General features: G+C 38.3%; 1 protein-coding gene across 4 annotated transcripts in view; it reads left to right on the forward strand.

Moving 5' to 3' along the window:
• Positions 1-12626, forward strand: part of Slc25a13 (solute carrier family 25 member 13) — a 180326-nt gene that overhangs the window by 106854 nt on the left and 60846 nt on the right. For all 4 annotated transcript variants that reach the window (XM_046422568.2, XM_046422566.2, XM_046422567.1 and 1 more), the window contains 6 exons: positions 2123-2269; positions 4496-4634; positions 5385-5478; positions 5685-5769; positions 9162-9246; positions 9731-9889. In XM_046422568.2, the coding sequence (XP_046278524.1) occupies positions 2123-2269; positions 4496-4634; positions 5385-5478; positions 5685-5769; positions 9162-9246; positions 9731-9889 (709 nt within the window). The remainder of the gene's footprint in view (positions 1-2122; positions 2270-4495; positions 4635-5384; positions 5479-5684; positions 5770-9161; positions 9247-9730; positions 9890-12626) is intronic.

Raw genomic sequence — 12626 nt, forward strand, 5'->3', positions numbered from 1 at the left:
GGGAGGTGGGGGTCAGATCTGTGATTACAAAAGGCAACTTTGGATGCCATGCCAGGTGGACCACAGAGGTCAGAGAGAAACCCCAGACTGACATTTTGGGCCATGGTAGTAATTTAGGCAAGATCTGAGGAGGCCTTGAACCATTAGCACCATAAGGAAAAGATGAATTTGAATGAACTTTTAAATGTCCATGGGGGTGCTGGGGTTGTGGCTCAGCGATAGAACACTCGCCTAATGATAGAGAACTCGCCTAACGTGTGCGAGGCCCTGGGTTCAATCCTTAGCACCACATAAAAACAAATAAGTAAAATAAAGGTATTGTGTCCAACTACAACTAAAAAATAAATATTTAAAAACAATGTCCATGGGACATTATTTGGTAACTGATTTATTCTTAAAAGAAGCTTGAAGAATTGAAAATGATAGCTTTCTAGGTGAGATGACCAGAAAACCAACATGCCAATAATTAGGCTTTGAACATAGAAGAGGGACTAGGTTTGACTGCTGGGCAGGGGGCATGTAGTAGTGGATTTAGTGATGGTTAGTAATTTTATGGCCTTCAGGAGATACTCATGGGGTATATTCTACAAGCAATTAGAAAGTTTGGTCCAGCAGATGGGAATGGGAGATTTGGATGTGGAAATCACACCTTGGCTTATAAGAAGCCCTGAGGACATGGTAGCCAGCACACTGCCCAGGAAAGCAGAGTGAAAAGACCTGAGGATAAAGGACTAATACCTCCCATTTAAGGAAGGGAAGTATTCAAGTCCTAGAAAAGAGTTTCAGCAGGGACAGGCTGGCTCAGAACTGGCAGATGCCATATCTGAAAAAAGGTTTTAAATAGAATAGGAACTCTGATTCTCTTTAAATTCTTTTAAATATACACCAACTTCAGAAGAGTAGAGTGAAAGGTTCTGAGGACCCTCCCAGTACTCATCGTCCAGCTTCAGTCTTTATCAGTATTTTGTCAATCTTCTTTCGTCTCCCCAGCTATCTGGGGCAAAGAAAGGAAGTTGATATTTTCAAGCAGTATCAGACACATGCCATCTCTCTTTTAGTTTGCACTAATTCAGGAGGCAATTAATTTTTGCACAAGTCATTATCTCACCCAAGTTAAAAACAATTCTGTAATATCACTTAATAAAACCTTATTTCATGTAAATACTTGGAAGTCCTTGAGAGCCACTTCAGTGGTGCTTTTTAATTTTGTAGAGATTAGCTTTCTTTCTAAGGGCCCATCTGGGAAGTAGGCAGAGTGTCCTGAGGAAAATGGCAAAATGCTCTCTGCAGGAGGGATGCGTCTGTCGTGTGGTGCACACTGAGTGTGGATGGGAAGCTAAGTTTTATTTTGTGTATACACTTATTCCCTGGGAATAGCAATAGAAAGCTGTGATTAGACCTCCTGACTTTAGATCATATAAATTAAATATATGTCCTGAGATACTGCCACAGATATACCTGACCTGCATACCATCTAGCTTGTCATTCTGATCACTATCTGGTAGTCCTCAACCAGGACATATGGCACTGTCTGGAGTCTCTTTTAATTGTCATAACCTTGGGAGGATCTAGTAGAAAGATGGCAGGGAAGGTGCAGGACAGCCTTGCAGTCCTTACTTGCCCAAAATGTCAGTAGTCCTGTATTAGAGAAATAGCATATTCCAGAAGAGACCTACTCTTTTCAGTTTGCTGCTAGAGTCCACGTTTGAGTGCCAGATGCAGTTACACACTTTTCTTCTTATGAGAGAGGTTAATGTCCTAATATGGGTTTTTCCTTTCCTGTGCATCACCTAAGCTGGGTCTTGCCAGATCTTGGAACCTACCAAACTTCATTCCAGTTTTCATTTTCTTGTGTCTCAGACTCTAGCGGAGGATGGAAGTGATTTGGTTTCTTTGTATAGGAGATTTAAGGTGGAGTTTATATTCTGAGGACATATTCACTGATCTGAGCAAAGTTCTCTCTCTTAAAGAAGGTAGTGGCTTGGGGGCACTGTTAAACAAGCCAGTGGGGGCCTGTTAAATCAAGATATAATCTTTATTTCTTCAGCCAGATTTGAAAATGAGCAGTCATTTGTAGTAAATAAGAAGCAAAACTTAAGAATTGCACCTTCTCTATTTATAGGAAATACAGTTGGAGCATGCAAAACAAGCCTTTGTGCAACGGGATAATGCCAAAACTGGAAGAGTCACAGCCATTGACTTCCGTGACATCATGGTCACTATCCGGCCCCACGTCTTGACACCTTTTGTAGAAGAATGTCTAGTAGCTGTAAGTTGTAACTTGCCCTAATGACATATTTTTCAACCTGGTTTAAGCTTAGTAAATATGAGATTATGAAGAACACTTATAAATTATGTTCTTTTTCTTCTTAAAACTCCAACATTGGGGCTGGGGTTGTGGCTCAGTGGTAGAGCACTTGCCTAGCACGCATGAGGCACTGGGTTTGATCCTTAGCACCACATACAAATGAATAAATAAAATAAAGATGTTGTGTCCATCTACAAATAAAAAAAATGTTAAAAAAAAAACCCAACATTTTCTTAATGTGATTGTATAAATTACCAAACTTAGAAACTAGTTGGCTAGTTTTAGTGGGTAGGTTAATTTGTTTGCTGGATTATATGGAATATCCTAGAGAAATGCACAGTTGTGTCTCTGTATCCATTGGGGATTCCTTCCAGGACCCTCTCATGAATACCAAAATTTGCAAATGCTCAAGTTGCTTCTATAAAATGGCATAGTCTTTGCTTATAACCAATGCATATGATTTTGATACTTTAAATCATCTCCAGATTACTTATAATACTCAATTCAATGTGAATGTTACGTAAATGGTAGTTACACTGTATTGTTTGGGGAATAACATGAGAAAAATGTTTGCATGTGCAGTACAAATGTAAATTTCCCCAAATCTTTTCCGTTTGGGAGTGGTCAAATCCATGGATATGGAACTCATGTATATGGAAACCTGACTATATTAACCTGTTAAAGAAAAAAGGAAAAATCAGCTTGTGATCTTGTGTTAATTTCACTTTTTATTTTAAGTTATGTCAAACGCTGATCTTTTTTCTTATCTAAGGGGAAAAAATGGTGCATGCATTTATTGTTTGTTGGAATAGTGGGCAAAGCAGAAACTCTAGACCTTAGATTTGCTTGTTCATCCAGTGTTCATGTGTGAGGCTATGATGGCACATGTGGCAGGCAGAACCCTGCCATCTGTATCATCCCAGAGGGTATCCAGCTGTTGTCCTGACATCACAGGCACCGTTCAATAGTGGGTTCCTAAGCATCACGGTGGTGGTTCATGGAGCATCAGAATCAAAAGGGATAGTTACTGAAAATAAAGATTGTAGGTTTCTTTTAGGCCTGTATTTTACCATCTCTAGGTAATGAGGTCTTAGAATCTAACTGGTACAAATTCTAGATGGTTCTTATGATAACTCAGATTTGGGGTCCACTTCCAATGGTAGCTTTCCTTTTGCCAACTTGGGCAAAAGACTTTCATTGTTTTCACAATTTACTCAGGGCAGGTGTTCAGGAACCATTCAATTTCCCTCTTCCCAATGTTTCATTCTGGAGACAGGGCCTTCAGACAAGGCTTTTCCACTCTGGCACTGTGTTAATCTACCCCACCCCATTCCCCATCCCCACCACCACCACCACCTCCTTTTCCATACTAAATGTTCATGTCAGCTATTTTAAATGATTACTAAGTGGAGATTTATGTGGTTGTTACCTTATAAAGAAGTGCTTTCTTAATAAAAACATTTTGCCTTGTTAGGAAAAGATAGAATTTGAAACCCCACACTGAAGTTCCATTCATAATGGACATGCTTTCTATTTCCTTTGTCCCGTGTGAAGAAATATGCTTTCTTAAGAACTCTGATTATCAGAATTCTAATGAGTATTAACCCCCATTCAAGCACATGACATCCTGTAATTTTATCATGATATACTTGTTTGTTAGAAATCCCACCAATTTGAAGTCTGTACTTAAATGATGATTTATTACTGGTTGTAAGTAATGTGATAAATCTTGATATTAATGTTAGATTGATCACTTTCCGTAGTATGTTTATGTTGATACAATACAGTTTTGCATGCATAAGCACATAAATGTGCGCATTTGTATAATATAATTTTGCATGTACAGGCCTTTAAGATTTGCTCATTAGATGAAATAAACCAACTTATAAAACATTTCCAATTGAAATTTGAACTCTGTAAATTATTGCTGGTTCCATTGTTATGATCTTACACATGTATTTATTTAGTTTTCTAAGAGTTGTATGTGGAATGTACCAGGTTCTGGTCATGATTAGTTGCAGTTACTTCTAAAAATCATTTGTGGCTTTTTTTTAATGTGAAAGAAAAATGCATGTGATCATTTGTTCTTATACACTCAATCTTGGTTAATTCCACACTATGTACTTCTGAATCTTCCTTACCTATAAATCTTTTGTTTTTCTTCTCTCTTGTTTTCAACTTACTGAGGCTGCTGGAGGTACCACATCTCATCAAGTTAGTTTCTCCTATTTTAATGGATTTAATTCGCTTCTTAACAACATGGAACTCATTAGAAAGATCTACAGCACTCTGGCGGGCAACAGGAAAGATGTAGAGGTGACTAAGGGTGAGTGAGAATGTATCTGAATTTTTGCCTGGAAGCATCTTGGGGACTTGTTATTAGAGTGAAGAAGGCAACGCAGTTACAGATTTCAGATTTCTCACTCCATTCTCACATATTAACCATATGGCACACGTGTGTCCTCTATCTTTTGATCAAACAAAAGCAAACAAAATAATCTTTACCAAATAAAGACAGCCTTTGAGAAAAACGTGTACAATTTCTTAAATATTTTCAAATTTTGTTAGAATTTGAGCTATTTTGGTTGCCTCTAAAGGGCTGTTCTTCAGAAGTAAATGAGGAATTCCACAAACTTGTATTGGTGACACTGTAAGTTGATCTATAAACTTGAAGAAGATCTTATCAGCATTTTAATGGGATTTTTCTAAAACAGAGGCTTCCCATAAGAATTCCACAGCTTCGTTAATATAACTTCTTGGGACCAGACTGATGTAAATGAAGTTAATATTTGCTTTCTCATTTTCCTTGACTTGTAATTTGAATAATATCCTATGTCATTTATTCAAAGCTTTCAGATGGCACCATGTTTTTAAAGTAAATGTTGGAGAAAGTATTCTGCATACTCTTTCCAAGTGCAGGAAAGAACTACAAAAATTCTTGCCCTATTTGGATTGACTTGAATTCTGTGACTGTAATAAAGTTCTGTGATGTCCACCCATTCCAGTGCCTTGAGTTAATGCTGAATGTAGTGCTATTCCTTCTTGAATCTTTTCCCTTTTATTTTTTTCCATACAGAGGAGTTTGTTCTGGCAGCTCAGAAATTTGGTCAGGTTACACCCATGGAGGTTGACATCTTGTTTCAGTTAGCAGATTTATATGAGCCAAGGGGGTAAGTTGGCTTTTTTTTTTTTTTAATTAGCTTAATAAAAGAATGTTAGGAGGTAGGAGTAGGGGGAGGGCAGCATTTGGGAGAGAAAGAAGCCAAATGAAAGGCAACACTGAAATATGGAAAATGATAGAAAGAACACTGTAGAATTCCATAATGAAAATGTAATAAATCGATATTTTTATTTTTGCTTGTGCTGTTCCTTCTAGACGTATGACCTTAGCCGACATCGAGCGGATTGCTCCCCTGGAAGAGGGAACTCTGCCATTCAAGTTGGCTGAAGCCCAGAGGCAGGTGAGTGAAGAGGGACAGATGTGCATGCTGGTGTTTCCCCTAGCTCCTTTTCACTCACTTTTGCCTTTTTGGCCTTGGTACCTGACTTAACATTTTTTTATTTTACCCCTGCAATGCAGACAATTTCAGAAGGTGGAAAAGAGAAGTTACTTAGAAACCTTCTGACAATGAACACACTTTGGACTCTGTTTATTTTTTTCAAAGATGGGATGATTTCCTCACTGCACTGGTAGCTGCACACTTTGTAAACACATAGATCTTTTCTTCTTCTTCCCTAAATCTCACATTGAGGGATGAGAGGAACATGCAGTGGGTTGGTGTCACAGTCCCTATCGAAGCTGTGTGTTGCTAAATGAAAGCCATCTTTGCTCTGCACAGAGGGACCCCGTCAGCGCATTGTTTAACTGCCATGCCTTCCGTTTTTCTGAATATCAAAATGAGATAATTTTGTTTAGTCTGGAGTTGTAGTTTGAAGGCTTTTAGACCTATTTTCTCTGTGAAAGGATTCATAAGTTATGTGGAAACAATTTTAGGAATGCTAAATTTTATTTTATGGTTAACAGAAACCAATCTCTTAAAGTTGTGGGAGTCAGAAACTTAAGACAGGACCTCCTCATTTAACTCTTACTCGACTCTCTATAGATCAGGGCTTAGAGAAGAAAAGCCTCATAGTGGGTGTTGTGCTTGCTTGGCGTTTGTAAAATAAATCCACTCACAGACAGAGCGTCGGTTTTAGAAAAATACCTCCTTTAAGGCAAAGCCATCTCTGAATCCTGTGAGACTTAACCGTTTTTGGCTTGGAGCTCTGGGTCTGTACTAAGACGCCAGTTTGACCACAATGGGTTGATGCGGGCTACATTTTTAGGACTGTCAGGCCTGGAGCCAGGACCCCCTCCTTTTAGCTCCTTCCCACCCAAAGGCAGCGGCGAGTTTTGTGTGCAGCATGTAAGTCAAAGTAGTGGGTGTGTGCTCAGTAAATCCTAGTGAGGCACCTCTGGAAAACCAGCTGGCTGTGGTTAAAAGAGGAAGCCACTTTCCCTCAGTGCAGGAGAAAGAACTGTATAATCACGTGCAGAGGTGGAAGCAACGTTGCGCTCCCTCCCTTTGATTTTAAACACTGCTCATGAGATGATTATCTCTTCATCTCTATGCCACCAGCTATGTAGAAATGTAGGGATTAAGAAAAGCAGAGACTTTTCTTTTTTTTAAAAGATATCTCTGCTCTCCAGCTGGTAGCAGTAGCCCACCATTTTCCCTTTATGCCCTTTGCAGATTTTTGAATTTATAAGGGGGTGCTTGTTGATACCGGTCATGAAAGGGTTAGGCTAGTTTGATGAGATTTACAGCAGGAAATGATTGGCTGCTGCTTAGAGGTTTCTAGCAATTCACAGTAGCCTTGCCTGGCATACAGTGTGCTTTTTACTGTATGAATCCCACTGGGCCTTACAAATTCAAGCCAGGGAGGTCATCCACCTGTGGGCAGATGTGCCAGTCCAGCACCATGCAGCCCTTGGAACATTTGTCCTACACGGAGGAGCAAAGGAGGAGCTTTCTTATATCATTTTAGAATACACTACATTTTTAGTTTCTGGAAAGTTTAATGAAAGTCTGGGATTTCATTTGTCTTTTAGATGAATAATTAGTGATAATGGTAGGTTACTCCCCCTCATTATTTTCAGAGTATTTTCACTCATTTTGATGCCAGGACATTTCTAAGTGTTGCATATTTTTATCTATGTAAATAAACTAGTGTTTCTCTTTTGGATATGTCTATCAAAATGAAGGTACTGTTGATCTCCATCTTTTCAGGGATAGAGTTGTAATCAACCATGGAATTTGCAAGAAATGCTTTCCATTCTTACAGATGCATATTTCTATGTAAAGCTATTTTCAGTTAAGTGACTTTGAAGGAGATTCCAAATAATCTAATTGTATTAGAATTGTGTTGCACTGACAGCAACTAAAATTCAGTGGGTTGCTTGCTGGGGTTGCTGATTATTTTCATTCTTCACTAATTTTAATTATCATGGCTTTGAAAAACAAGTCTTAGTGAATGTATTTATTCGTTCAACAGGTATTTATTAAGCACTGACTATATGTCACCCTCATTTGACAACTCAGTGTGACATAAATTTACTATTTTATGTATGCAGGCAGAGAAGTGCAATACTCTGAAACGTTTTGGCCTCAGAAACACTATAGAAAATAGCTCAAAAGAACAGCAACTGAACAACTGGCTGACCTGAAGTATGAATTTAGGAAAAATGACAAAAAGAGGAAGAAGTAACAATTATCTGTAATATGGTCCCCTAGTTATAGCCACAATAAATATTTTTAATATCTCTGGGTAGTAGGTAGTAGGGATACCAAAATGTTAGATACATGTAAAAAAATGACTTTATATTGCAAAATCTTAAAAAATTATTTAAAAAATATTATCATGAAACATACCTGTCTACCCACCATGCTCTTTTCAGCTTATGTTTTCTTTTATGATGCATTATGAACATTTTTGCCAATATCAGATATTCCTTGACAATATAATTTTTAATGACATACTTTAAATTTTTTTTTTTTTTTTTGCAGTTGTAGATGGACAGCATGTCTTTATTTTATTCGTTTATTTATTTTTTTAAATGTGGTGCTAAGGATCCAACCCAGTGCCTCACACATGCCAAGCAAGTGCTTTGCCACTGAGCTACAGCCCCAGCGCATAATGGTGTACTTTTTTAAAAATTATAGTGTTATATTTTAAACAGTCTTCTATTACTAGTGACTTAGGATATTTCCAGAGTTTTTGCTCTTTAAAGAGAAGTACTTTTTAACATTCTTGTAGCTTGGTCCTGTATTTACTTGATTATTTTCTAACCTAACTTTTTCTAAACAGAACTATAGGGTCATGGGTTAGGGAAATTTTAAATATTTGGATGTATATTATCACAGTTTCCCTCAGTTTATACCTAGTTTAATGGTAAGTTTGAGAAGGTCTGTTTTTACCAACTCTTGTCTGTCTGGGTATTGCCATTTAAAACAAAAATTACAAATAAAAAACTGATCGATTTGATTAAGGAAGAATGAGGTCTCATTGGTATTTTTAAGTATGCATTTCTTTGATCACTAATGAGACTTGAACATTTGAAAATAGGTTCACAACTTTATCTTGGTAATAATTGCTTTTTGTTCAAATTGAATTTAAAACATTAATAGCAAAAAAAAACCTTTTTATTAATCAAAACTCATGGAATCTAACTCTGCTTTCCTCTTTGACATTTTAGTTATATCATGGATTGAGAACCCAGTGAGTAATTCTTTAATATGTGCTCGTTTTTTTTCCTGTCCTTTTCCCCTGTCTGCCTGCTGCCTGTACCCCGGGCCTTGTGCATGCAAAGCAGAAATCTTCAGGTGATTCAGCCCGGCCAGTCCTCCTCCAAGTTGCAGAGTCGGCCTACAGGTTTGGTCTGGGTTCTATTGCTGGAGGTTAGTCATGGATGAGTACAAAATTTTTGCTTTTATTATTCCTTTTTATCTTTTCTCTGATTTACCAGCTTGAGCTATTACAGGTCAAATCCTGCCTAGTTGTTCCCCCAGCCAGTTATCTATCTGTATGAGGTAGAACCAGGGCAAAGGGAACTCTTTACCTTACCTTCATGTGAGCAATGTCTTATAAGTGATACTTTTGTCTTTATTTGTCTTCACACAACCTTTCTAAAAACAGGCTAGTAATGTAGTTAGGCTGTGGTGATATGCTTTTAATTTAAACTGTGCCAATCTTTTATCAGGAGATACTTGAGTGACAATCCATAGCACTTTATTAAGGGTATGGAAGGGCATAGTTTTAAAATCTGGACATGCAGAATTTGTTTATTTTTTTCAGCCTTTTGTTTGATTTTGTCCACCTAGTCTGTTCATTTCTCTACCTGACCCTACTTCCCTCTAAAATTATGTCGTTCTTTAATTTTAGCTGTTGGAGCCACTGCCGTGTATCCTATTGATCTTGTAAAAACTCGAATGCAGAACCAACGATCAACTGGCTCTTTTGTGGGAGAGCTCATGTATAAAAACAGCTTTGACTGTTTTAAGAAAGTACTACGCTACGAAGGCTTCTTTGGCCTGTATAGAGGTTAGTGCCATGCACTAAATTCTTGAAAGGTGAAATAATAGCCAAGGGTTTGGTTTCTCATCTCAGTTCCTGAAATGAATCAGAGAGACTATGCTAAAATGGAAATGCAGCAGATTCTCAATTATCCATGCTAATGGGAGTAGGCTCGAGGCATCTGGGGCATGGCTAATCAAAACAGCCCAGAATCTGAAAGCCATTTATATTGCTGTGTTGTATGTTATATTTCTTAAAATAATAAATTATTTTTATAAACATCTTCAGCAAGTTTTTAAAAGGCTCATTGTATTCTTAAAGTATTCCACTCACCAGCTAATAGGGAAAGTTATTCTAGGATCAGGACAAAGCCTGCTCAGGATTCATGTTCTGGAATATATCATAGTGTTCCTTATCCAGGGTTTCAGTTACTTGTAATTGACCATGATCTGAAAATATCAAGTAGAAAAGTCCAGAAGTAGATAATTTATGAGTTGTAAATTAAGCAGTAGTGTAAGTACAGTGATGGCATATCACACTTTTCCTACACCAAAGTATGATTTTCGGGTCATGTATAGCTTTACACTAAATCACCTTCTTTCCCATAATCTCTGAGTCATTGGTCTTCTCACATCATCACAAGAAGAAGCTTTAGGTGGGTAGGGTACACTAAGATATCTTGAGAGACTACAGTCATGTAACTTTACAGTATATCGTACAATTGTTTTATTAGCTATTGTAGTTAATCTTTTGCTTTGCCTAATTTATCAGTTAAAACTTTATCATAGGTATGTGTATATAGGAGAGAAGAGCATACATAGCTTGGACTATCCAGGGTTTCAGTGTCCACTAGAAGTCTTGGAATGTGTCCACCATTGATGGTGGAAGATTGCGAAACTACATTAAAGTCTGTCAAGCAGATAACCAAGGGTTCAGTGCAGCACTCCTTTCCTGCCTCTTTCTGAGTGAAACTTGCTCCTTGCCTTCTCACTCTCTACCCAATGGAGTTGATTCACACACCATTGTAGCCTGGCTATCATGTCTCCAAGACCTGTTCCTCTAATCATGAAGCATGGTAACAGAAGCAAAGAATATTTCCTTATAAATGGAAAGAACCCACATACCCCCTGCTTCCCTGTTGGCCTTGGCCTAAGGAGACACACCTTGACTTCCCAACTTCATTTTTATGCTCATCTTCTGCAAATAGGAAAGAAGTGCCTTTCTATCAGCTAAAATGCAGAATTGCAAGGCAGTTCCCACCGACTGCTTTGCCATTTGGCCAACTGCAGTTCTCCCCTCCTTTCCCTCCCAGTGCTTGCTCTATAAGAAGATAGTATCTAGTGCTCTGCTGAGGCATATGATGAAACTGGCAGCCATATAAAACATGCCTCTAGGCCTCTTCTGCCATCTGCTGACTCTAGTCTCCAAAGTAAGCACCAAAGTTAAAAAACAAAAACCCTCTCACCTTAGAAACTAGGAGGTTTCCCACTACAGAGGAGTTCCATTTTGCAGGTCCTAATATATAGGTACATAACCCTCATCAAAGGCCTTTTGATCTTCTCTCCGCCCTCTACCCTTACCCCCTGCCTCTTTTTACAATTTGGAAGGTCTTTGACCCCAGGTGATTGATGATGACCCCTGTAGGGTCACTGCCTTCTTTTTGAAATACTTTTTCTCCCTGATCTCAACAACCTTGCAAATGAAGTGGCTCCTACATAGTACAAGGTTAATGTCCCAGTACTTGCTTTGCAGTGAGTTAGGCAGAAGTGACCACCTTAACTGTTCAGGTGGATGATTTTTTGAAAGGACAACTTTGAACCTCTAGTCTGGACAATGTCAGAGCCTTGGCATTGCTTCACCAACTACTTCATGGGTTTTCTTTTATGTGTGCTAGATTGAATGTCAGTGTGTCTTTAGAATTGTGAGAACCCTGTCCAGCACTACTGAGTGTCTTCAATTTGTTGTGTTGACTAGACTGTTTTTAATTTTTAGTCCCTCTCTCTTCTCTGTGACCACACCTGCCAGATCCTCATTCTTATTTATCCCTACATTTTTTAATGGGTGCATTATTGTTGTACATAATGGTGAGGTCTGTTGTTACATATTTGTACATGCATGTGATATAACAATATAATTTAGCCAATATTACTCTCGAGCACTCCCCCCAGATTCTCATTCTTGATTATATCTAGATCTCTCTTCTACGACCTGTCCTTTTCACCTGATAGTCAAAAGAGCTCAAAGCACACCTCAGTACCAATTGCTGAGCTAAGGTGGGCCTTAGAAAGTGGTTTATATCTCTTGCCTGCTCAGTTATTACATGTGGAAGATGGGAACAACCGCGGTTAGTTTCTCATAGGGAAAATGAGCTGGCATATTGGGTAGAGATAAGGCCCACTTGGAATAGCTAAGAGACAGCTCTTCACCCTATTCCAGGATTATAAATAGACATTTATATATCTGCTTGGGTGTCTGAACCTTCAGGGCAAGGGCCAAATCCATCTGTCGAGATGACAAATAGAGTGTGAATATTGGAAAATTAGCCCTGGGAGTCACCTATGTTCATTTTGTCCTGAGTTCTTTTCTTTTCCAGCAGACAAACATTTACTGTAAAACTCTTGTTTAGTTCCAATCTGTAATTTGGATCTTGAGAGCAAAGAGATGATAGACAGTTCAGGTTAAAAATAATAATAATGATTTACAATCTTGCCATGAAAATGACTTCTTTCTTTTCTTGCTTGATCAGGGACTAATTCCCTTTAGT

The sequence above is a fragment of the Marmota monax genome, unplaced genomic scaffold (assembly GCF_021218885.2).
Source record: "Marmota monax isolate L192 unplaced genomic scaffold, Marmota_monax_Labrador192_F-V1.1 WCK01_AAM20220418_F8-fsc00144, whole genome shotgun sequence".
NCBI classification, from domain to species: Eukaryota; Metazoa; Chordata; class Mammalia; order Rodentia; family Sciuridae; genus Marmota; species Marmota monax.